At 39.7% G+C, this 27,130-nt stretch overlaps 1 protein-coding gene across 1 annotated transcript in view; it reads left to right on the plus strand.

The window, feature by feature from the left end:
- Positions 1–27,130, plus strand: part of FGD6 (FYVE, RhoGEF and PH domain containing 6) — a 76,341-nt gene that overhangs the window by 20,421 nt on the left and 28,790 nt on the right. Inside the window, 6 exon segments of the mRNA XM_014963299.1 lie at positions 12,234–12,381; positions 15,779–15,846; positions 15,940–15,970; positions 24,287–24,438; positions 25,281–25,437; positions 26,675–26,762. Coding sequence (XP_014818785.1) covers positions 12,234–12,381; positions 15,779–15,846; positions 15,940–15,970; positions 24,287–24,438; positions 25,281–25,437; positions 26,675–26,762 — 644 coding nt within the window.

A 27,130-nucleotide genomic window follows, 5' to 3' on the forward strand; every position in this document is an offset into this window, starting at 1 on the left:
TGCTGAGATTCGAATGCACAAAATACATTTTAGGTATTGAAGGTGTTATACACATTTTCTTTTTAATTTTATTGAAGGATATAATTGTTTCCTCATAAATAGAGGCCAGGTATGTAGATTATTTGGATTTCATCTGCTTCTTAAACATGATAATGGATTAGTCTCTAATCTGAAGAAGGCAGATTTCTATTTATCTATCAGCTCTGCTATCTTGTCCTGTCTTCCGATCTCCCCCTGCACTTCTAGCTGGCTTCTGCCCCCCTTAATTGTACAATAAACTCTATCTCTGCAGTTGTACCTCAGGTTTTAATGGAATAGCTTTGATATAGCGTGCTATTTAGGTTCCCTATCAGGCTTCATTATCTTCAGTCATGTGTTATCGCTGGATTTCTTTTTGTGTTCTGCTTCCTTGAGCCTGCCTTTTTCGTTTCCCCTCCCTACCTCGCTTTCTCACGTACATGTTATGCGGCTGGTGCTTCTGCCAACTCCGAGGGCTTCCCAGTAAGGAGTGAGTCAGATGGCTCAGATCTCCACTTCCCACCCCCCGCCAGGCTGAAGGCAAGGCCAATCTGGCCGTCCCAGCTCCCGAGCAGGGAATGGACAAAGCAATTCTTGGTTACCGGACATAAGGAATATGATGTCTTGCTGACTTCTCGCATTTGGCTATTTTATGGACTATGGGGTGTCTAATCAGGGTCCAAAACAGTGAGAAATGGAAATATATTGGTAGCAGCGTTGCTTGGAAATATCGATCTTCTGACACAAGGACTGGGAAGGCTTTGGGTGTATGCAGATGGTAGGACCCTCATCCTGGGGCTGTACGCTGCTCTCGGAGCTCCTTCACTTCCCTAAGGTGACCTTGGGTCTGGAATTGTTCTATTTTGTAGTGTTGAATTATTTTATACTACTAGGGTAGCAGATGAAACTACATTAAGGACTTGCAGTGGATTTTTTTTATTTTTTTCTCAGGAAAGCGTATGGGTGTTTGGGTTGGTTTTTTGTTTGTTTTGTTTTGTTTTTTAATTTCCTTGCAAGTATCTTCATGCAAGTCTGTGTCTCCAGGGTCTGCTTTTCCACAAAGTGAAGGAGTTTCCCTTCGTATTGGGATGGCTTTCAGTCATACAGATTTATAGTTTAGTCTCCTATATGACCTGAGATAAAATACATATAAGAAGAAAATATGCACTCTGGGAAAATAAAAATAGTTAAATCTTCTAAAGTAAACTGGTTGAAGCATGCTGACTTCCCCACCCCACTCCCTTTTTTTTAAATCAGAGTAAATAGGAACTTTATTGCTTTAAAAGAATCTTGACACACACTTTTGCAGATGTGTTTGAGATGTGCTGATTTCATCTGTTTTGATGCTGGGAAAGATTCTGAGGTCTGATGCTCTCCCTCTCCAATGAAAGAGAGAAAGGAGTTGCAGGACTGCATTTTTCCAGTACAAAGTCCCTTATTCTTGAGAAGGTTTGAAAGGTCTTAAGAAATGAAAACAATTGTGAAGATCTTGGAGACTGTCGTGAAAGCGAATTTTTGTCTCTGGCATTGCTTTCATCCCTGTTGATTTTGGTAAAAGAAAGTGTTGGATGAAGCAGGTTGACATGGACGCAGCACACAGGGAAACTTTTGATGGAGTTGGAGGTGCAATCACTAAAGACTTCTAATTTATCAGGAGGTATTACAAGTGCTACATAAAAATAGATGTGGTTTATGTTCTTGACATTATCTTTTTACTGAGTGTAGCTGGGGCTGGGTTGTTTGTGAGTATGAGAGGGAGCAAGCTGACGGTGGCGCTGAGGTGGGCACTGCTGGGGTGTGCTGCCCGGCGAATCCCTCTGCCCCTCTGCAAAGGGTTTGGTGGTTCCTTTTGTCATCATCTTGCACAATCTAGAAAATTACATCATGTTAATTTCGGAGCACGTTCAGTCTATATGCATTAAAAGAGCTGTTTTGAGGGTCAATGCAATGATTGTTACAAGCCAAGCAATAAACTGGGCTATCCTTCGTTTCCCACCAAGGAAGGGCTCGCTGCAGATGGCAAAAATGCCCTAACTGTGCTATTCCCATCCATCCCCCGGTACAATACAAGGATGTCCTCGTCCTTCCTCCCGGTGACGTAGCCCCAGCTCAGTGTGTCGGCTCTTGCCTTCAGCTGAAGGGCAGCTTGGAGTGAGGGGGGGAGCCTGAAGTAAGCACTTGTGCACTTAAAAACTCTGTCCTTTCGCCTGCTTCCTAACCCCCTGTTTAGGGACAACAGGAACTGGGGTGTCACGCACTTTCTTCAGTTAATCTCCAACGCTTTATCTTTTTCTTTCCTCTTTTATTCCACGTTTGGTTTTTTTTTCTAATTTCAGCATTCTTTATATGTATTTCCTTTTCCGTAAGAGGGGGGAAGCTGACTTAACATTGTGTATTTGTCACCTGATATTGGCCTTGCTCCCCTGCCTCCAACACACGCGCTCTGTGCCTGGCTGCCAACCATGGTATAAACTGCAGGTTAACGAAATGTAGCTCCAGACAGTACCTCAGATGTAGAGTGGAGAGTCAAATGTGACATGAGGATTGATGAAAGACCCATTTATATGCTCAACAACAGGCTTTTCCTGTGGGTTATTTTCAGCGTTGGCTCAGGAAACGCGCTAGTGAAGCTCTGAAGTACTCTGGTTATGGTGATATTTTAAGTGCAGCAAGGTCTAATGTAATTGTATATGTAAAACAGCAAGATTCTTGGGGACATAAAATAAATGTTGGGAAAGAAAGCAATCAAAATATTAACTACAGTTTTCATATAAATACCAACACTGATATTAACATGCCTTATTCACCCAACATATATATTTAATCCAGTTAAAGATGTTTTAACAAATAGACTTACAAAACTATGCAGCTATGTTGTTTCAATGCACTAGACAAAATTTAGGCTAAGGAATGCAGGTTTTATTTTAGATGCTAGAATCCTGCCATTTTGATAGCTACAACCTGAGCCTTATGGCTCTGTGATTTCAACTGCACAGAGTTCAGTTGATTTTTCTGTTTTTCCCCCAGTGATGTTGCTGAGTCAGATGTTCTGTATTGATTTTGAGATGAGCTATGAAGTTTATAAGAAGTGTCTAAATCCCATTCTTCTTCTAATCTGTACAAAAGACTAGAGGAACAGAGAGAACAAGTCCAATCTTGAGAACTTGTGAGTGGTGACTTCAACCAGACTATTTCAACCTCTGTTTTTCGGCAGACTACCCAGGAAGCTGCATCAGCTCCCGTGCATGCAGACAGTTGTGTGTTTAAGAGTTAAGTCACTCCAAGTTTATTTTAAATCTAAGTGACTACCTTCTGAGTACTCTGCTACTTGGCTTTCTTTTGTCATCTTGGTATCTGACATGTAAAAAATGGAGTGAAATAGATTGTGTGTTATTTCTAAATTGAATGAGCAACTGAAGTGAGGTATTACAGCCCTGATTTCAAAGATAAAGTCACCAAAAAAAGGCATAAAAATAATGATCTGTCAGTACAGAAGATATTTATGGCCTTGCATTAACTTTGATTTTAGTGGAACTGAAGTAGCTGAACATTGGAATGTCTTTACCTTGCCAGAGCTACCATGACAATTTTATTTGAAATGGGTATTAATAGGAGATTTGGTTCTCACTTGGTCAAAGGTTTCCCTTTCCTATTTGATGCATTTTGTCTGAGATTTTTGTCACATTTTTATTATAGTTTTCTAGAAGGCTATTCAGTGTGTGCTGGAGTTGTGTTGGTGGTTTTTCTTTTTTTATATGACTGGAAAATAAAGTGTTATTTTCCTTCTGATCCTGCTGTCCTTTCCCAATAAACATTTTCCCACCAGGGTATGTTTTGTGAATTGAGAGAAGTTAGAATATCAGGTCCTGACTGTAAATAAGCACCGTATTTCGGTGGTCCTGTTTTATAATGTTTGTTTTCACTTCCATGCCAGGAGTTTTTTTTTTCCCAAAAATCTTGGCTGTGAGCATTGTTGATGTGCCTTTCTACCTGTGAAGTAGGGCTGGAAATGAGAATTAGTAAGGGAAGGCAAAAAGCTGTTAATCCTGCAAAGACTTCCTGCTTTATCTGCCCTGGGAGGCAGGTAACCCCCACAGCTTTGGGTGGGGATAGGAAGAGCTGATGTGGCAACTCCTTCCCCTGGACAAGTTTCCAGGCAAATGTTTACATCCCTGGGGTCTGCCGCAGTGTTTCACTTTGGAGGACCGATGCTCAGGTCTGTCTCTGTGTGTCCTCTTGGATTATGTTCTGCTACATGGGCGTAATGTCCTTTTGGCACGCACCGTGGCTGGGGACACCCCATCGATGCCACCAGCTCTCCTGCCTGTCTGGAGGGTGTCCGTGCCGTGCTGCCGGAGACCTGAACTGGGCTCTGTGGGCACCAGTTTGCTTGGAAGATGTTTAAAACTGAGACCTCTTTTTTTTCTTTTTTTTTTTTTTTTAAACATGGCTTTTCTATGCTGAGTGTGGAAACATCTGAAGCATGCGTGTGTGTTTATGTTGAGCTTTCCAAGGGATTGAGGAATTGTCAACAAATGGTCTGGCTGAAGGTCCCTCCTGTGAGCATGGGAGGCTGCCTGCGGCGAGAGCCCTCCTTGGGTGCCTCTGGCCGCGGGAGCTCCTGTTTACAAATCGCAGCTAAATATGGAGATAATCCGAGAGCTGTTTACACCTTTTTTTAAAACTGTGCTTTTAAAAATCCTGCAACGAAGCGTGCTCACAACTGTACTGATCACCGTATGCCTGAAGTAGGGTGATGGACAGAATGGATTGCTTGAAAGAAAAAAAAAGGTACAAAATTGGTTCAAGTGTGAAACACATGAAATGCCTCACTCATTTTTTTTGCTTACCACGAGTCGGGTTTATTTTTTTCTTCTTGTTGAGGAAAAAAATAAGTGTTGTCTTGGCCTGAGGATAACGAATACTGAAGTAGATGCTGCTGGCTGCGAAGACGAGGATAACTTGGTTCCAGCAAGTCAGGTGCTGCAGTTTGCAACACGCTCAGCCAAGTATAGAAGGAGCTGCCAGTAGCATGATCTAACAGGCTAAACGCGGTGGCAGCTCTCGGCAGTGTTTGTGATATCCTCCTTGCCCAGAAAACCCAGGTGTGAGCAGGGAACGCCAGAGGTAAAGACCGGGACAAAGAGGATCGTTCTTGGCAGGAGCAAACTCCCGGCGTTCCCACCTGGCCTCTCTCTGCAGCCAACCCTTCGCCCAGGAGGCAGCAGACAGCTTTCGAAGTACAGGTGGCTCTGAACCAAAATCCATTTCAAATCAATGGCCTTGAGCTTCTCCTTTGACAGCCTATCATGCTCATCAAGGGTCCTGACTTCCTATAAAATACATAGATGCTTATGCATGGAAGCACTACATGTGATATCGCTTAAAGTAATTCTGTTGAAATTCTTGAAGTCTTTAAATTGCAATTTGAAAAAGTAACCTGATGTGCACCAATAATTTTCAATTGGAGTGCTCAATTGGAGAGCTGGATGTGGGTTGTTTCTGTTATCTCGCTGTGATTCTTGAGGAGTGCGTTTATGTTTGTAATTGTATCCTTAAAGTTCCCGGACCAGTCCAGAGAGAATATAGCACAACAGTTGAAAGTGATGCAAATAATTGTAGATTCATTGGTATAGTTTGTTTGCCCCTTATTTTGTGGTGCTTTTCTGTTGTAGAGGCCTGTGTCATTCCTCAGCCATGTCACCTAAGGAAGGCTAGCTCGCAAAAGGAACTCATGAATCTCACAAGCGTGATCTGTTCAGGTGGTCCTAAAAAATATTTTAAAAAGGGAGATTGAGATTAATTGCCTGTCATGTTCCGTAGCACCAGGAGTAACAAAAACTCCTGGTCTGTTGCCTTTTTTTGTTGTTATTAGTCCTAATAACAGGAAGAACTTTTAAAAATAATCGTGTTGCTGCAGAAGAATGGCATAACTTTATTGCTATCGTATAAAATCCTATTTGAGAAGACACCTTGCTATCTCCCTCTCTCGCTGTGGAAAAGCACCATTTTTGGCAGAGAAGTTGAAGCCCAAGCAGCTTGGCTGCAATAAGGCAACCAGCCCCTGGTGCTGGCAGCCAAACCAGCACAGCGAGAGCTGCAGTAGTATCCACCAGCCTTTCTCACTCTGTCCACTACACCTACAGAGGAGAGATGTGATCTCAGCTTCAGCTCTTTCCATCTGTACAACTGTCATTAAACCCAAGAGGTGACTGATGCTGTAGGAATAACTCAGATAAGTAAGCCACCTGGTCCAGGCTGCATTTCATCCTCATTTACTGCTTAATGGTGCGGTATGCCTGAAGGAGAAATGAAAAGCAGGGGGACATGAAGAGGACAACGAGGGAGGGAATTTTTTAGCTATAATGGTAGACGGTCAGTGCTGTTCAGAGAATCTGAAGTTTAAATGATGAGGTGAATGTGGTGGGTTAGGGTCCAGGTGCATCTGGAGCAATATGAAGTTCATCTTTATGCTTTCCAGACTGGTTTGTGAAAGGAAGCGTGCTGATGTTGGCTTGTGCAGGATGGTTGTGGAGCTGAGGTATTGCAGCAAAATGTAACTCATACAAACATACCTTAATTGATGCCTTTTTTAGCCTAATCCTGGTGTATATTTTCTTAAAGCTTCCGTAGGAGCTCACTAGTGATCTTGGTTCATATTCATTATCTTTGTGCTTTGCCAAGCATGCTTACTTTCTGGAACTGATTTCCCTTTTTCCAAAAACCTGCAGTAAATAAATAAATATTAAAGACATCAAACTGTCTTACATAAAAAGTATTAAATTAAAGTAAAAGGAAGTTCACTAGACAAAATCAAGCAAATATTAACTAAGCAATAATTTCACTTTTGCTTTGGCTTTCAAAGAGCATCTTCTGTTGTCTTGAGCACCCAGATCAGATAATTGCTTATTAAAATGTTTCAGGATCTTAACTTGATTTCTATATGTACAGCCTTTCTTTATACCTCAAGAGAGAGATTCTGAATTTAGATAGGACCTAACTGAAAAGACGCAATAGAACTTTTTTTTTTCCTTTTCTTTTTTCCTGTAGCCTTTTAAGTCTTTTATCCTTGTGATTTCCCAGAAGCATACAGCTAGGATCCATTGAGGGAGTTGGTCAGTGAGGTCTGCTGCCTTACCTACAGCTATTACAAGTATGAGACATTATGAAAACAGCCTTATCAGTTATTGCCTCCACAGAGAGACAGTGTGCTTTTAGGTCTTAAAAAAAAACAAAACAAAAACACAGCAGCTGAACATGCCTTAATTATTGCAAATGATTGCAGGGACTGGGGATATTAAAAACTGAAAATGGATGAACCAGCAATAGTGATTGTTACCTCTCTGGAGGAAAGTGAGATGCAAGCAGCTGTGAAAGGATTGTGAAATACTCTAATGATACAAAAAGAATTTGAGATGAAATCTTATAGTAGGGTATGATTATTGGCTCTCCAATGTTTTGGTGTGTGTTTTCTAGTTGAGTAGGAACTTCAGTTTGTGTAATTTTGCCTGTCTGTTGAACGCTTTCTTAAAAAATAAACAAACAATGAAAAACGCAATTACGTACTGGAGGAAGAGATAGAAGAACAATAAAGATGCTGAGACACTCCTACAAAAAGCAGAGTAGAACAGAAACTCCTTTTAACATAACAAAAGGATGAGAAAAGAGGAATTTACTCTTGTAGAGTGTAGTATGCAAGGTTCTGTTTATTTGACATTCCTATATATTTTTGATTACTTACTGAAAGTAGGAAAAACATCTGAAAATAATGAAGATCACAAGGAAATGTGTGTAAAGCAGCGATGTGGATGAATGTATTTTAACGAATACTTTGGAGCTGTGGAAACTTGCTTTTTAGTAGTTATGGTGATGCTAACACTTGAATTAATTCCAATATACTATAAAAATGGTGGGGCATTCCATGGCAGAGATTCTCTCTGAATCATCTCAGTCAAGCTTAAAATACTAATTGCCTTCTAAATGAATTGAGAACTGAGACTGAAATGTTAAATGTGACTTCAGGCTATAGTGCCCTATGCAGTGTCTAAATCAACAGTGCCTGAAAGTGAAGCCTCAGGCTTATTTGAAGCTTCCATAGTAATACAGATAAGCTACTCTGAATTAGTCTTGGTCATCTTTTGCAGACAATTAGAGATTTTTATGCTGATTAGGATTTATTTTTCTGGTGTAATATCTTGATGGCAGTTCTTAAGTTTTGACATTTTATCCAGCTGTATACCTGACTAGGACTGGCATGCTTTGTTTCATTAATATTTTACTGTCGCATTAGGAAAATACAGCACAATGTATATGCTTCATCCCATAAACTGTTCATTCCGAGGCAAACTAACGATCCCTTCATTTTATGTGTCAAATGAAAAAGCCCCACATCTATATTTAGACAACTTGCTCACAAGATATGGCAAGATATTCTTACTCAGTGGGCAGCACGGTGAGTTGGCAGTGATGGTGTTTCACATGACTGATAATGCAGAAGTTTCTCTCGGTAGTGCTGTGGGTAGGACAAAGAATCGTGATGAAGAGGGAACAAGATAGAGATGGTTCACAGTATCCCCAAAATACTTATCAGAAGAGCTGCTCTAAAAATAACCACTACTGCAGGCCTTGGTATTTTGGAAAAGGGGAATTGATATGTAGTATAGAAAAGATTCTGTTTATTTAAGTATTTACAAGTGTTTCCAAACTCATTTAAAGGCTCCAAGGGATTTCACTTCATCCAGAGATGACCTTAGGAGAACTACGTATATGTATAGATGACTTCAGAGGTAAAAGTACAGAAAGAGTAATGAGTAAATACAAAACTGCTTTCTGTTTCGATAGAAACACCATAGTGTTTATGATGTAAAGGTTAAGGTGTAAGGTACAAGGATTCTCATGTGTTTTCCAGTATGTGGCTGATAAAGGCTGATCAACACAGTGACTTTGTCGCTATCTCCTCTGAAGAAGAGGATACAACCACAGATACGAACCAGGAGTGCATCTACCCATGGCTACAGTAGAGCATCCAGTCCCTGAACTGGCAGATTGTTGGATTCTGGAAAATGGCTGGGCATGAACTGACTTTTGATCATTAATCATCTATCATCCACTGTGATTTTTCTTTAAAAGACAAAGAAAGAAGAAAAAAAAACCACCAAAAAACCTCAACAAAGTATATCAGGTGGAGGAACCTGAGGGCTGTGTTTGGCTGTGAGCTGAGCAAATACAGGATAAAGGCATGCGGGGATTACTCTGAGGTGCTTTGAGTGGTGGGGCAGATACTGCAGGCAAGATTTGCTGCATAGTTCTCTCAGCTCTCATAGTCTCCTTTGCACAAACAGTATATGCTTGTGTACCACAAAGGCAAGAAAAGGAGCTTACTGCTTAAATGTTGTGATTCACAGGAAGAAAAAAAAAAAAATATATGGTGAGTGGCTTTCATTTGTGGACACTTAGTAAACATCCTAAGTCACTGGTAGTTAATGATTGAAAAATTTTAGTAGGTTTTTTTTTACTGAAACTTTCTATTAAGTAAGCCAATCTTTCATTAGAAAATCCTTCACCCAAGGGAGGCCAGCTAGATTGATCTTCATCCTTCAGTGGTGGTGGGGTTATTTTTGTGCAAGCAGAATACAGCCTTAGAAATATGCTTCTCTGACTTCAAAGAGGGCAGATTTTCCTAAAACTTTTAAGTGTTGGCACAGTTGCCCTGAATAGTTTAAATGGAAGATGATAGCAAAATCTGGGAGTAAGCATCCTGTAGAATATGCTTAGGCAAAGAACTGTGATTTCACAGGTGTGAAAATAATGTTATCTTGATGGGAAGGAATCTTAGTTAAAGGAAATTAAAGCAGCAATTAAAACAAATAGTAAGGGTAGGAAAAAGGGTCATAAAACATCATTAACAAAAGTAAAATTTAAGTAATAAGGGACTAAAAAGTGAATTCCAGTGTGGTTAGGGATAAAGGGCTTAATATGTTTTGCAATGGGAAAAAAAATATCCCACATCAAATGTAGAGTCAGTGGCAGATGTGGATGGTAGAACTGTGAGTAATATAGTAAAGTAAGGAACAGCAGTAGTTATTTCTGTTGCAGGTTTTAACTAAATCACAGGGATATACCTACCTCAGGTAATGCTACAGATGTAGTAAAGATGTTTGTCATGTATAAAATAAAAGGATATGATATGGCATCTGCTAAAATAAACATTCTCAGGCCAACAGGTCATTTGACTGGGAATTAGATAGACTAGGCAAGGAGTTTTCTGAATTGCTGAGGTAACTGCAGAAGTCTTAGCATCCCACCAGTGTGCTTCCAGGGGAAGCTCTAGTGAAAAGCTACTTTTTCACTTTCCTGAGGCTCTTGGAGGCTCCATGGGAACTGTCCCTGGTGTACTCCATGTGCTGCTGTCTTCAGTGCTCATCTCCCTGGTGGCCACTCTCTTTCTGCACAAAGTTGATAATTTCCGAACTGAAATTACTGGGTGTCTCTCTGTACCCTGGGTGCTGCAGTCTTGGCTCAGGGTCTCATTTGAACTCTGTGATGAGCTTGCCATCTCCTTCCTCCCCCCACCCCATTTGATTCTGGGAGACAGTAACTGCTTGGGTGTTTCCTTAGTCCTTCCTGTGTTGTCTTAATAGAACCAAGCTATTTTAATCTTTTCTATGTCTTCGTGGCTGACCAAAGTCTGTTTGCAGGCCAACTTATCTTGTCTTCATCTCTAAATATATTTCTATTTTGTGATCAGCATCTGTGTATTGTTTCACTGGGTTGGTTTTTTTTAACTCTGCCTTGAACACTCAATAATCATCACCTTGCTGTGGCTGCCAGAGCATCCTCACACAGCTAGTGTTCCTTACTTCTGCTGTTCACATTACCGGCACCCACCTCCCGTGGGATCCACGCTGACAGGTTTTCTTTCTGGTAGCTATCACATTTGGAGGCGGTGAGTCTGAAGAGTTGCCCTCCATCCCTGCCTTCTTGTGATTCAAAGTTGAGAAAAGAAAAGATCAGTCGTAACCATCCCTTGCGTAGGGAGACAGAGGGCAGCTACATGGAGGAGTGTGTAGCCCTGACAGATGCTGGCTGCACAAAATTAGGTGTTGAGCAGTGCAGTGAGATCTCTGCTGGCTGCAACAGCTTGGGGGCAAGGGTTTCTGGATTTGCTTTTTGGTTTGCTGGGTAGCTAATCACTTCTGACTCACATCACAATAAGCCTGAGGCACCCCAGCATCTTTTTGCTGACCTTGAACACAGGTTATGTGAATTTAGACACAGCTTTACTGTAATTGGCAATTATCAGATATTTTTAAGGATTAAAAGTAGGAGCCCATGGATTTGCTGTGGTTTTATGTAACTTTACCAAAACTTCAGGCTCTCTTTTGTCTAGTCTCTGTTTTCTTATTTATCTTTCCCTACCTCCTTTTTTATTTTCTTCTAGAATTGCATTTCTTAAATCTCTACTGAAGTTGTCAAGGCTGGTTAGAGGAAAGGTTGTGTGCCTGCCTCATGCAATTTCTGTATTGCAAATACAGCTGAAGCTAATGAAAAGAGACCTCACTAATCATTGTACAGCAGCAAAACAAGGTTATATTTTATGGCTTTGACAGCCACCTGGAAAGCTGTCTATCTCAGGAGGACAGGTGTTTATAATCACAAAAGGTTCTGCTTTCTTGTTTTTAAGGAGAATTACTGGACAGAACAGTTATGTTGTTTAGCGTATGCATTGAGAAAAAACCCTGTATATACATGCATCTAAGATTTCAGACGAAAAGCTCCAGTTTGAGTACTATATCAGGAGCAAGATCTGATGCTATGAGATAGAAGAAAGCAAAACAGCTATGATCTTTATTTGTCTTCCTGGCACACAGTGCAAATGTTGCACTATACATTTACGTAGCAATAAGGAAATAGATTTTTCAGACTTTGCTGTTGGGCAAACTCTGATGGACAAGAATAACATAAATACTCCAAATGTACTGTGGCTTTTGCCCACTGTCAGTGAGCATTGTATCAATACCAGCATAGATAAAACATAGCAGAGTTAGGAGTCCACTCTGGAAAAACCTACCACTGTCGTCATCATCTTCAGATTACCCACTACTGTTTTCAGTGTTTCTGATACCAAGTAGACCAATTATTGTGGTGTAAAACAGAAAGCTCTTTACATAAATAAACCATGATATATTTACTGACTCTACATATTTTAATTTCAGGTCCTTAGAAGACCACCACCATCATCCTAATGTGGTAATAGGAGATCTTCAGTCAGATGAAGAAGATATCATGAATAGTTCTGATGAAGATGATGACACAAATTCTGATTCCAGCAAAGGGGACCCTGATCCTCAAGAAGATAAACAGGTATCTTTTTATCATTATCTTCTGAAGCTATTCCTCAGACTTGCACTATTTTGTAAGTTGTAACCTGTTGGGTTAATTTAAAATAAAATTTTCACGGAGTCAACATAAATTCATATATTTATTTTTGTCATTCTTATTGCTTAGTGGAATTTTTCCCAAAATTTTAATTTACTATGTGTACGTTAATCTTTCATTGCGTTGTGGACCTGTAGACCTGCCTACCATGCCCCCTATTAGAGCTAGATGCACAAATGTATGTTTAGAGATCTTCAGTTCTGAGACTTGTAAATATCTTTATATGATGCTGTCTATACCTCACAGATCCTAGAGCGCACAATGTCTCTTGCACACTGAACATTTAAGATCAACTTTTGATTTGTGAGCCTTGGTGAAGCCCAAGGAAAGGTGCTGGCTGAAGGTTGCAAGGTCTGAGAAGGTCCTTCTGAAAAAAAGTCTCAGAAACTGTAATTTTGCCTGGATGGTGCTATTTTGGGGGTCTCGACCATGCAGCAAAGGCTGCGTCCCAGTACAGTAACCATTTCTGTGCAGCCAGCTTTCTTGTATTTGCAGGTTTTGCATAGTAACCTGCCATATCACTGCTTGGCACATGGGGGACAGATGACTGAACCAGTCTTTAGTTCTTCCTTTTCAGTGGCATGAAACACAAAGGGCTCAACCTGCCTTTCAGCATTTAAGTTCCTTAATTCACTCTTTTGGTGTTGTGGAGGCTATTGGTTTGCGTGCAAGAGACCTGTTGTTGGAGGGGTGCAGAGCCACCTTAGAGGGGTGGAGGACACACTTGACTGGTGTGGTTGAGGTCTGACCTTCTAGTAGCTTCTGTGAGTGCCAGCTTGGAATATTTTCCCCTATTTTAACCTTATTCTTCAAGTGAGGAGCAGGAAGACAGTGCTAACTGCTTAGAATGAAATTAAGTTCTGGGGATCCTATCCCTCTTGTTTGGGATACTCACTTCATTTTCGGTCCTGGATGCTGTGACTCCAGCCTGCCATAAACCAGTGCCTCTCCTCAGCAGCAGTCCTGGCAGCTATTTCCTTTAATAGTAGTTATATTTGCTTCCTTGCCTTAAAAATGAATAATAATTAAAAAAAAAAAAAAAAAAAAAAAAAAAAAAAAAAAAAAAAAAAAAAAAAAAAAAAAAAAAAAAAAGGCACTGAGACTTTTTAGTGCTGGAAGAGAAGACTTGATGATGATGTGTCAAACCCGAATGTCATTCAACTAAATCTTCTAAGAAGGATAAATTGGGGGAGGGGAAGGGAGTCGAGGGAAAAGCTTGTTCCTGTGAAACTAAGCAGTACCTGTGTAGAAGCTAACTTATCTTGTGTGCTTCTAGAAATGCCCTCAACCTTTCAGGATGGAGTTTTACAGGAAAGGGTTCTCGTTACGAGGCTTCTTGGGCAGGTTTTAGAGAGTCCTTCAGGGCTTGCAGTGAATCATCTGCTCGTCGGCTTGCTTCAGCCGCCTGCGGCACGTGCGGCCGGCAGCTGGGGATTAACAGCCAACTTCCTAACGGGGAGAGCAGCTGCGGAGGAGAATGGAGCAGTCTCTGCATCCATCATCAGCTGGGCTTGTTTTTATTTTTCCTTGCCCCAAGCATGTGGCTGTTTTGATGCTTTTTATCCACTAGAGAAGCTGCAAGGTTCCTTCTCAGTGCCATGCCTGAGAGCCCAATTTGTGTCCCTTCAGTTCACCCATTAGAAGCCTCTCTTGGGCCCAGGATATCTTTGCCTGAGCAAATGCAACGTGGCCTTTTCAGTGCCAGCTGGTATGTGAAGAGTCTTTCAAATGGGGTTGAAAACAGACGGTGGTATTTCGTTTTGTAATTGTTTAGTGTTAGCAACTTGTTCTCAAAATACTAATTTTCATCTCATTTGCAAGTGTCACATCTACAGTGATGGCAGGTACCTTGCTCTGCATAATTGAGTTACTTGTGAATTCAGTCTTGTAGGGAGCATGTCAGCTGTGCTTGCTAAAAAGGCATCATGGCCTGAGGATGGGTGTTACAATCTTGCCTGAATCCGATTGACCCTCACTGCGTAGATCTGAGTGTTTTTTGGAAATAAGTTTAATTTTAGAAGTAAAATCCCAGCTCTCTGTGAAGATGGCCATGTAGTATATAAAATAAATAATGTATTTTGCATATATGTGATGCAACACCAAATTATTAAATTTAGAAAATAATTTTAATTTAGTAATTCAGCAGTGTCAATTAAATATAAAAGAAAAAATAATCTAGATATCTTTTTTATTTTGAATATAACAATATTATCAGTTCCATTCTTTGACTTCTAGCACTTGAGACTTGTTTATAGGTTCAGAGAAGACCTAAGACCTAAAGCTCCAGATGAATCTTGCACCACTGGTGCTTATGAACCAAAGGTTCATATATGCAATGCCACCAATATCTGCTTTTCTAGATAAACTGTTCAATGCCTATATTATGCTATCATACTCAGTAGAGCCTCCCCAGGACTTCCATCGCACTTGTTTTGTATATCCAGTGATGTTTCAGTGCTCCTCATCCACGCTCTTTCTTTGCAGCCCATTGAAAGGAAAGCCTGAATATCTAATAGATGCAGTGACAGCTGGCAGCAGAGGAGCATATGGCAAACCATGAGAGCTGTCATAGAGAAAGGTGTCTTATCTGAGGGAAATTGTACATGGGAGTTACGCTGTGTAGAAAACATATTTGCATCCTGACACCTACTCCCTTTTGCTTTGCTATACCTGTTCCTTCTATCTGATGTTGAGCAATAGTGTTGATTTTTTGGAAGTCAAATGTGTGCACATAAAAAACATCGTAATCTCCACAGTGTTCAAGTAGACAACAAGGCTCACCCTTCTGCAGCTTTGCAGAACAGTTGCTATGTTTTCCAGCGACTCTAGTGGATGGTCAGAAGCTGACTTTTCAGTGTGATATTTTTCTCCTTTTGTCTTCTTTTTCTGTAAAGAAAACATGTATTTCTTTTAAGATGTTCTTGAAACCCATTTGGGTTTACTGCAAATATTACTATTGCTCTATTAATCAGAAAAAAAGTTGAACAATAATCAAATATTACCTCTACTTCACTACTTTCGCTAACCAATAATTGTCACTTGCTAGAGCTTCATTTTTTATAGGCTTCAGTGCTTTCTGTAGTAATTAAATATGAAGGCTGGTAGCATTAGAAAAACTACTCTTAGCTAACATTGGTGTTTCCAGCTACAGATCCTGAAAAACCGGAAGATTTCAAAGTCAGGAGATTACAAAGCAGTATAAAACATTTTTATTAGGAATAACTATAGAATAATTACATTGAATTTGAGGAAATACTAGCCCAAAATTATTTTTATAACAGTTTTAGTAGATGCATAGTATAACATGTAATTTTATTTGCAGAGTAAGGCAGCTGGAAAGAAAACAAAGGTTTACCATATTGCCAAGGAGATCATGAGCTCAGAGAAAGTGTAAGTGTCAATACTAAACTTAACAGCTACTCAGTTTATTTTAATTGGGCAATTAAAATGTAACTGTTTGCTTTTTCTTGCTTTTTCTAATAGGTTTGTGGATGTGCTAAAGCTCTTACACATTGTAAGTATAAAAAAAAAGAAAGCAGCTTCTTCTTCTTCTATTTGTTTAATCTGTTAAACTTCCATGTTTAGGCTTTATTGTCGGGAATGTAATTTTTTTCTGCTGTCTGTACATATTCAAAATACAAGAATTAATCTAATTAAGCAGCAGTTTAAAGTTTCAGATTTTATATAATGGGTGAATATTTTGGTGGTTCCTTCTGGATCTCCGTAATTAATGTATGCGGTCTTCCAGCTGAGTGGGGGTATTGCTTGAATGTTGCAGATGGAGTATATACCCATTTATGTTAATCAGCATCATATTAATAAGCAAGCTTGTACCATAGCAACCAAAATAAAGTCTTGGGGTAGAATAACTTTTAAAGTAGCAGCAGGAGGCAGGAACAATTTACCTTTAGAAATGAAACATAAAAATACATGTTCTTTAGGTAATCTAGCTAATTAGCTCTAATGGTGCATCCATCACCATGGCAGCGTATTTTTTGGGCTGCAATTCTTTGACAGATGCTTGCTTTCTGATAACAGCTGTGATTGTAGTATGGGCAATGTGTTGTCCACAGCAAGGGTTAAGTATTTAATCCATGTTTATGCAGACCAGTCATCTGTTAAAAATGCTGTGTAGAAAGTGATAATAGAAAATTAATGAAGAATTTAGCTTTCTCTAGCTCTGTTTTATGTGTTTTCTGTCGACTTCTAACTGTATGTGTTTGTACCGTTTTGTCACCCTATGAAGTAGAAGCGTAGTAATTTTTTTATTTTTTTTTTTTCCTTGGGCAATAGAAGAAGTGGTTTTATTGCAAACAGATGCATTGGTCTATCTCGGTCTCTTGAGAAGCATGTTCTGTGAAACTGGGAACAAAGGCTCTTATAGACGGATGTATACAGTCCTGTAATGCGGAGATCTTTCAGGAAACAAAAAAACTTACCACACCACTCGCTGATTCCTCTATTGCCTTCCATTTTAGTAATTGATTTTCTTATTCTGTTCAAGCTTGGTTTTTAAAAGCTGGGTCAGGCAGTTGTGGCCAATATATAATTCATCATGTAGAATTCAAGCTTAAATACTAGTTAAAGGAAGAGAGTTTTCCTCATGAGTATAGACAAGTTTTAAGCTGTATGATTTTTATTTATCTAATTTTTCAGGCGTATAACATATCTTAAAGGTATCCTCGCTTTTCAGTGTACCAGTTCTTCCAGTAACATGCGCAGTGCTGGAAGAAAAGGCTGTTTGTGAGGAGGATGCAGGCAAGCAGAGGCAGAATGTGGCAGATGAAAAATAGTAGGGAGTTTAGGAAGTTTCTAGGATAAAAATAAGGTTGTCTGGGCAGCGTAAATGTGCATGCTGTAGGATGTGTTTTGCTTTGTTTAGTGGATAACTTGCAACTCTATTCATGTAAGTATTCTTGTTTCTAGCTGCCAAATAAAAACCATTAGAAATGTTTTTGTTGGCTAGCAATAACAATCAACGTGTATTCAGCCTGGTCTAACAGAGAGGATGCTAGGTTAGGAGTCGAGGAAGTACTTTGTCCTCAACTTACCCGTTGGCCTGCATCGTGGACCTTGGTGACTGTCCTTCCAGAGTGGGCACTAGTTTTGAGGCGTTGTGTGTGTGTATTCTTCGTGAAATAAAATTTCCATGCCTGAGAAAGGTTGCAGAAACATATTTTTTTATTTTCAGAGTGTTATACCTGAGATTTTGTGTATGTTCATTGCAGGCATTATTAAATCTTAAATATTAAATTACTGTAGTAAAGATTTGGCTGGTCAGGGGAGGCTCCATTGAACCTTCTGAACCATCTATTAGTGGTTCTCCAAAGCGTAAATGCTGAAAATTCCGTTAGTGGTGATCTGAAATTAATAGCATTTTCCTCATCCTGTTTTACCAGTGCAAGTTAATGCAGCTCATGGCTCTTGGTACAGCCAGGGAACTAGACTGTTGATGTAAGAAAAAGGTTTTTTAAGTTGCTGCTGCTTAGAGCATTTGAAGTGGAGTCTGAAGCAGTTGAGAAGGTGGGAATGTGATTGCAAACTGGCTACAAGTACCACTGAAAATTTTTTTAGCATTTTTTTCTTCTATATTGACAAAGTCAAGTTAGATGGAGCAACTCTTCCAAGATACCAGGGTGCCAGCCTGTTTGGACACTGTCGCGCTTAGTAAGTATGTCTGACTGCTTCTGTTGAAGACAGACTACAGAAGGTCTCTGGAAAACTATGAACACTTGGGGACGCTTCTGTAGTGTGAACTAAGTTGTTCATAACAGAGATAAGGGGCTTAACTGGCATTGCACACTGATGCTCTCAAACATACTTGGGTGAATGGGGTTGCTTGAGGGAAGAATCAGACATCAGACGTACTCTTGATTTCTTTGTATTTCTGTAACTATCATTATGTTCTTTGAGAGGACAAAATTCCAGTAAAATGCTGTTAGAAACTCCTGAAAACAAAGAGGCTCAAATCAAACCAGCTCATCTGTATGCATCTTTGTGAGATGTTCATGCATGGCCTCCAGAGAGTAAGCAAGGGTTGAGAAGACGAAAGAAATGCTGTTTCTTCCCTAAGGGCACTTGCGGGGTTGGGGGGGAGGTGGACTGGATGTAAAACCTAAGTGAGATAAGAGAAACAAGCTTGTCACCCTGTCTGAGATGCTCTACCCAAAAAACACCTGGTGTTCCTGGAAAAGGAGTAAGGCGGGATTGGTGCCATTTGTAATTCTTTGTTTTGGGATTCTTTGGAAATGGTTTGCTTTACCCAAGTGAGAGGACCTCCTCAGCAATGCCCTGGTACTTTAAGGGTAAGCTGCCTGGTGTATTTGCCATCATTTCTTTTGTCCTTTTTTCTTCCAAATGTTGTTCTTTTTCCCAAACCCACCACTCTTTTTGTTCTCCCATCCTTTTTTGATTTTGTTTTCCTCCTGCTGCTATGGTATGGGCTTTTGGTCCAGCAGAGGAATATGCTTTTTGGGACGGCTCCTTCCACTGCAGGGCTTAGTGTATAACTTTATGCTGTGTGGGTGAAGAAAAGCTTGGGCCTGGGGGCTTTTGCCTGAGCTTTTAGGTCTTCGCATCTGACTTAGACCCCTGTTATGTCCTCATTAGGACTTTGAGAGCAAATAAGATGTTGTCAGGAGGCACCTCTAACCTTTCTACAGCCACAAGATCAGTCTTGGAGAAGGCAGATAAGAGGTCAAACATCTTTCTTTTTTCTGTTGTGTGTCCTTTCCAGAGACACTTACAAGAGTGAGAAATTCTGGTTTAATATGTTTCCATTTTCAGAAGAAATTGCAAACTTATATATATTTATAAAAGCTATATATAGACAGTTTTATATATCTATTAAAACTTTGACTTTTTATAGATAGTAGCCAAATATTATGAAAATAATTCATAGTAGATTTGGAAAAAGAATGTAATGTGCATATTGAGAAATAAAATAGCTATGGGTTTTGGAGCAAAGGAAGTCTTGACCTTTGGTCATGGTTTACAACTGACCCACTGTTTGAGAGAAATTTTCCCAGCCAATGTCCAACTCCTTTTTCTCCAACTGTAAAGCTTCAATAGTTGACCAGTCTGAGATGAATATGTTGATAAATTCTTAGTCTATGAAGTGCTTTAGAATTGCTGATTGAGAGATTTGACAATGAATTGCAGCTGTAGCGATCTTATTAAGGAAGGTAGTGAAATAGTTTTGGTTTGGAAGGAAACATTGTTCTACTACCCAGCCTATTCCTTGAAATAACATTCTGGGAATATGCCACAGTCAAATCATTGATTATTGTAAAAAATTAACTATTTTATATTGTTAATGACTTACAAATGATTTTACTACCTGAGAAAAAAGGTGTGGAACTACTTGGCAGCTTTCCAGGAGCTATCTCATAGGTTTGAAAAATGTCACGATCCACACTTACTCATAGTCTTCATTAACTCTCTTTCCTGTAGTTCAACTTAACAGTTTATGGCTAATAGTCTTAACTCTAGTTAAGATTGACTATTTATATTTTAATTAATGTATTTGTGAAATCTCTGTAGCTGTATTCCTGGCAGTCCTGTTTACAGTTTGTCACATACAGCCGCCTGGATGTTCCCAAGAGCGTGAAACTTCCTCCCCTTCCCTCCTCTCCCCCGTAGGATGTGTGTCTGTGTGTTCCTTGAAAAGCGTCCAAGCACAAACATATTTTTTTTTCCTTAAATTAAACTGATATTTGAGCTATCTGCAGGTGTATTTAGCTGGGAGTTGTACCTCAGCGGAAGGGATTATGGCTTATTTTTGCTTTGCTGATGGTATGTTCTAGGAGAACAGATCCAAGATGAATATTGGTTGAAGCCTTAGGAGTAAAATATGTGACCATACTTAGGTCATATAGTTCTTTCTCTTCCAGTTAAATTTACAAGAAGCTTTAATTTCACCCAAATGAAATTATCTTCTTTCGGTTATTAGATACCTGAAGGTGCACTTGACCCGGTCAGCAGCTGAGCAAGGCTTTGGTCTGGTCGGTATTTATTTTGTTTTACAAGTAAACCTTGTTCCTTTGCTCCTTAGACTGAGCGGGCAGGTCCCTTCGCTGGGTGCTGGGATTCCTCCGGTGGAAAGAACTGAGAGGGATTGTGAGTCAGGGCCTTTGCGGAGGGGAAGTGCGTGGGCTGGTCACAGATGATTCACAACAGGGTCAGAATTATTTCAGATATCATGGCCCTTGGCTTATTTAAGGAAGCTGCATTGAAGGAGAGGTGGGAGGAAACAAAAGCAGCAATGGTGGTATAGCTCTAGGGGGAGTGTATACTAATAGAATAAATAAAATTCCCTAAACATTTTCAAGTTGAGAATGTTTTATCAGGCAGTAATTCAGCAACAATATGTACTCAGAAGCCTTTAAAACTGTCTAAACTAGATTTTCATAGTACCCAGTGGGTTGCTGTCTTAGTCTAGAATAAACTAAGACTGTTTCTGGTTTGGAAAGAATGTGCTTTCCAGGGATGGTGATGAGTGCTGTCCTCTTAAAGGAGCTGTGTGAGGACAATTGCCTTTGCCTAAGCAATAAAAGTGGTATCAGAAGATTATTATTGGGCCAGAATATAATGTAGGATTAGAAACTAAACCAGCACTTCAGAAAGCGTACAATAGCCTTCCCTTCCTTCTGAAAGGAAAAATTATCCTGGTGAGAAGCTAGGATTATTCAGGATAACTAGCATAATCTTTTGTTTTCTCTCATGCAGCATATGAAACTTTCATCTAGAGTTGCAAATGGTGTTTTTCAGTGAAATAAGCCAAAGCATGGCAAGTTTTTGTTGTTGGGGTTTTTTTGTTGGGTTTGTTGGTTTTTTTTTATGAGCAAGACTGTAGTATTTGAAAGGCTCATTTTCAATTAGAAAAATCTCGCTCTAAAATTCACTGTAATGGATTGCTGCATTGCTTCAAACAGAATAATTTCTTGGACAATTCAGGTGTTTGTCTTTGAACAGACTGATGAAAGCACTGCTCTTCAGCTGTGTTACATAGTACTATATTATAAATGTGTGTAATATGAATATCCTCTTGCAGCTATATATAGATATCAGAGCAATGTATTAACAACAGCAATTCGTTTTTTATTTAACAGTAAATGGATTTAATTTTAGAAGGAATTAGGTTCTGGTGCATTAAATGACTATTACTGCAATTTCTAATTTTTAAGTCATTCACCTACTTGGATAAAAAGTTGTCCTTGTCTGAATACCTTCCACTCTTTGGAGTGAAATTTCAGGGTTTAATTTTTAAGTTAACATATTTTACATTTGGTGATTAAACTAGACCTATTCTATGTTTTGGATAAGAAATTACTTTCTCAGAAGGCCAGTACCTTCAAGTGTAAACACTGTTAACTCTAACCTTGTTACATTTGTTTGACTTTTCCTACCCCTACTCCTCAGGCATGTGCTCTCTGCCTTCAACTCTTAAGTTTATCTCAAGATGAACTTGGCATGACAGTTACTTCACACCCACTGCCAGGTTAAAAATAAATCTTAATATGATTACAGTGACAAATGCATTGTACTGCTTCTGTAGTGCAGACTTGATAATTAAAAAAAAAAAAAAAGAAAATTAAAAAAAGCATTGAAGTTTAGCTCGTTTGTTGTTTAGCAGGCTGGTTTGCATCATCTGAAATCTTCATGTTATCTTTTCTTCCCTGTGTTTCCTCTCTGCAGCGCTTCCTCAGTTTACTCAGTTGTGGAGGGCGATGCAGGGGGTGATGAAATAAAGTTTTAGTTGCCTGTTTTAATGATAGAGTCTTTCATGGTGTGATCCAAAGCCTGATGAAGCTTATGGACTTTGGATCAAGCTAGTCAAAAACCCAAATCTTTATTTGGAAAACATCCTGCAGACTCTTTGAATGCTGTATCTAGAAGTTAAATAAATACTCTTAACTACAAATGACATTCCTGTCTTATCTAGTGGTGCTAAAACCTGGCTCCCTGCTCTCCTTTATTGTTTGGTCAGGGAAAAGCCTGGATTGTTGATTAGGCTACAGACAAAACTGCTTTTCTTTTCATTGCGCAAGTAGCACAATATAACATTCGGATAAAATTCTTGTTTCATCCCATGGCAAAGTACATACAGTATATTGTGAGTGCATGTGATGGGAGGGGGGGAGGGAGAGAATATTATCATAATATGATGATGCATTTTGCATGAAGCTCTCCAGAATGCCTCATTTGAGCTTTTGCCATTGTAATTCCGTGTATCATTTCAGTGTTAAGCAATGCCCTAGGGTCAGGAAAACCCATAAGATGCAGCTGGTAGTTAACCTATGTGCCACTAGTCTGCACAGAGGATGTAAAACAGAACATTTCCATATGAATAACGCCATCTGTTTTTTAACTCCCTTGCATTTAGTTCTCAGTCTTCCCCCATCACAGCCATCACCCTGTATCTCCTTTCAGTTTCTTGTCATAACTCTGCCCAGTCACAGCCTTGGTGACCCAGAGGGTCACAAAGTAAGAAAGTGTGTCTGGAGCTCATGCTGCCCAGAGCTGATGTAATGACGAGAGAGGGCAGGGGAAAGTTGAGACTTAAGTTTGAGAAGACCCTAAGTAGTGCCAGATGCTGGACTGATGAGATAGCCAGCAAGACCTGTAGCTGTAGACCTGGGGAGGGGGAAAGAAGAGGCTTAATTTTAATTTTTCTTTCTTCTTTGTTTTTTTTTTCCAACTTGAGGACCCAAAAGACTTTCAAAGGCAGGTGTGGATCCCATGCAGATTTAAAATATAACTCATCGTTGTATTTAGGAATGCATTGTTTGGTCACTTTTTTCAAGCCACCTATAGATTGTGCACGCATTGTTGGGCTTCAGCAGACAGCAAACTTAAAAAGAACTATTATGGATTGTCTTTTTTCTGCTATTGCTCTAATTTGAATTTTTTGTCAGTTTAGACAGTGTTATTTGTAAAGTTGAAATGCTAAATTGCTAACCTTCTCTGAAAATTGTGTGATTAAGGAAAATATCCCACGTAATGGATGCTAAGTTTCATTAGGGTTACAATCTTGGCCATACTGACTTGTGTGGGGCCAAGATTTTAATTCTGAATAGTTTAATGAGAACCAGTAAATCTCACCTCTGTCTTACTGGGAGCTGGTTATAGCATAAAAATGCTACAAGTTGATCCTTAAGGTGTAGGTGGGGTTTTCCTCCTCCCTGTAAATGTTTTGAAGGTACCAGTGTTGGGTTTGACCATTATTAACATTTGAAATATCATAGTTCCTATGTGTTGTTTCAATTTATTTTTGTTAGATGTTAATTTCCTGTGTATAGAAGAGCTTCTACATATAGTGACTGTGAAACTACATTTTAATTCAAGACACGTCTTCCAAAAGGGCATTTGTAGATGACTTATGAAAACTAGTATGATTTTAAAATAAGATATTAAGATGGTATTTGCTGATATAACATGCTTGCTTTTTGACTCAAATCTTAGCAGGGAGATACTCAAGGTTCCCAGTATCTTTGCAGTTAGAAGCTTTTTTCCCCCCACTGAAGTTTCCTTGTACGTAGTACCAGCACATTTCTTAAGGGCGTGTTATAAAAATAATGAACAACTTCTATAGAATGCATACAGGAGCAAGAAAGTAAAGCTGCAGCGTCAAACCAAAGGGATTAAGGCAGTCCCAGGGGAGTAAGTCGAAGCTGCAGAGAAACATAACCCAGATGGTACCCGCCTTGCCTTGGGTAATAGGGAGCAGTGCCTGGAATGTCTGCAGAGAGAACACCCTTCTCTGTGTTGGTGCTTTGAAGGCTGTTTGCTCATGGGAAGGGGGGTTTCTGTCCTCTTTGTACTCCGGCAGGATTTCCGGGACGCCGTGGCACATGCCTCTAGGCAGCTTGGAAAGCCAGTGATTGAGGACAGAATCCTGAATCAGATCCTGTACTACCTACCTCAGCTGTACGAACTCAACCGGGACCTCCTGAGGGAACTGGAAGAGCGATTATCTCACTGGTGACTATCAATAAAGGGATACCACTCCTTTTATGTTTTTGAAATTTATCTGTGGGGCTTATGTGACTCCATGTGACCGCAGTTCAACTCTTGTTTGTGTTTCACATGCCCTCTTAAATGACAAAACTGACTTTGGAAGTACAGGAGAAAATCTTCTGTTTAGATGTACTTTTTGCCATTTATATGTATCTGGAAAGGTCCAAAAGGCATGTCAATACCTGTTTTTAGCAATCGCACTTTTTTATTTAAAATTTCATTTTTTAATTGAAAGTTCTGGTCCCTGCATGGGCATGATAAGTAGACTGATTTCATTAGAGGAGAAGGAGGCTGTCCTGAAGACAAGTTTGCATTTTAAAGGTAGCTGAGATCTACTAACCAGACACAGCATTGATTGACAGCCACAATCCCATTGAAGTCCATTCTCAGTTACACTGGTGGGTGGATCTAAACTGGCTGTACAAAGCCTACTGACAAAGGCACTGAGATGGGTAAAGACTGTAATCCCATGCTTGCTATTAAGGGATGGAGACTGCAACTTGACATTTGAAAATCTGTCTCCTCAGAGATCCAGCTTGATCTAAAGTGTTCAAACAGTTCAAGACCATTTTAAACAGACCGTGTATTAGGTGGTTATCAGCTAACACTAAACTAGTGTGTCAAGGTGTGCCTGGTAAGGTTTTTCAGAGTAGCTACTGAGAGAAATGCGTTTCTGCTGGACTGTAAGCTTTCTGTTCAGAATAGAAATGAGCACATCTTACTGTGAAAAAGATGGATGTTCTGCTGTAGGGTTAAGATGCACACTCTTTTTAGCTCTTTCTAATTCCTTTGTTTTTTGTTTCTAGGCTCGAACATCAAAGAATTGCTGATATATTTGTTAAAAAGGGTCCCTACTTAAAGATGTATTCAACTTACATCAAAGAATTTGATAAAAATGTTGCACTATTAGATGAACAGTGTAAGAAGAATGCAGGTTTTGCTTCAGTAGTCAAAGACTTCGAGGTACTGTATTTTTTTGTAGGATATCCTATTTTGTGACTTTTCAGCAGCTGTGATCCTCTAAAATTTTAGAGACTATACTCAATTTGTTTGGATTTTCTTTTTTTTTTTCCTTTTTTTTTTTCCTGCAGTCTTGGCTTTAGACTTAGGAAAAAAGTAAATTCAGATTTTGTAAAGTAACTAGTGCTTTTGGCTATCACTGTGAGATATGATAAAGGACCTTAATTTTCAGAAAACATAGCACTTGCTACAAATTACATTAAAGACACATTAACAAAATCTCTAGCTGCTTTGTTTTCAGTTTTGTCTTCTGATCGTACTGTGCACTGATTAATTGCCCTATTTTAACCAGGTTGATTTCTCCACTACATCATAGGGCAGTAGCTTACTCATGGGAAGGGTGTTTCATTTCAGTTGGAAACATGAAAAAGTCAATTTTCTCATCTGCGTCTTTCTAGAAGTTTCAAACCCAGCACATGCAGCAATCGGTTGAAAGCTGATTCATGGCCCTAAGAGCACTGCCAGATTTTTACATAACTCCCTTAAAAGAAATCAGAGCAGAGGCGCAAGCTCCCTAAGCATGCGATCCACACAAACTGTGAATTTACCTCCTATTACATGAGCTTCCCCTTGGGTGATCTTTGCTCTGTTTGCTTATAAGTAATTAGAAATGGTGGGCAAAGGAAGAGTTTGAAGTAGTCAGCAAAGACAGGAAAAAGAAAAGAGGCCTGAAACTCGGTGTTTCAGATGCACGTTATTTTCAATGCAAACTCAATATAGTTAACATTTTTTGAAGCATGGATCTTTTCATTCTGCGTTGTCTTTAGCGACGTGGATTAATTAAACCTACTTCAGTGAATGCTGCAGTCTTCTCTGCCTTTCTGCCTGATGGACACTGACAGCAATTACAAAGGAGCATGCTGTCCTTGCCACTGGTGTTCCCTTTGTTTCTGGGAAGCTTCGCCTCTCTTCCTCATAAGCAAAAGCAAAGCCACCAGTTTTGAATCTACAGAGAGTATGAGTGCTTACTGATGTCTTTTAACTCCTGATTAATTTTGCATTCAATCTGCCACACAGGGAAATACTTGCTCCATGGTGGAGTGATTAAATAATGTGGTCATAGCACCTTTTAAAGATAAAGCTTATCCAGTATAATCGCTAGCTGTTTGTAGGCACGATTTCTTTTGCTGGAACCTTTGGCTATCACCGAATCATCACGTATTTTGGGTGTTTCTTTCAGATGAGCCCCCGCTGTGCTAGCCTGGCCCTCAAGCACTATCTGCTCAAGCCAGTTCAGAGGATCCCCCAGTACAGGCTCCTGTTGACAGGTACAGTCAAGCTCTCTCGCAGCCTTAAGAAGCCAGTCTTCACACGTCCCGGGAAACTTGTTTGCAGGCAGTTCCATCCATCTGTAAAGCGTGTTTATCTGACTTCAGATATGTGAAGCTTTTTTAAAAACATGGGGTTTTAGAGGCTTTCTTTGTTAATATTGATTGCAATAAGATACACAAGCGAGGTGCTAAGATTCCAAACGCTGTGGTGTGTTCTCTGATGGTACATTCAGCAGTACTTGGAACACATGAAACCTTTGGTGGGTTTTGTTTGTTTCTGTGGTAATAGAAGCCTGTTATTTCCTTAGAGGATTGGAATGCTCCTGTTGTGCTTTGGGAATTGGGGGGGGGGGGGGGGGGTTTGG

The sequence above is a fragment of the Calidris pugnax genome, unplaced genomic scaffold, assembly GCF_001431845.1.
Source record: "Calidris pugnax isolate Ruff unplaced genomic scaffold, ASM143184v1 scaffold44, whole genome shotgun sequence".
In the NCBI taxonomy this organism is placed as follows: domain Eukaryota; kingdom Metazoa; phylum Chordata; class Aves; order Charadriiformes; family Scolopacidae; genus Calidris; species Calidris pugnax.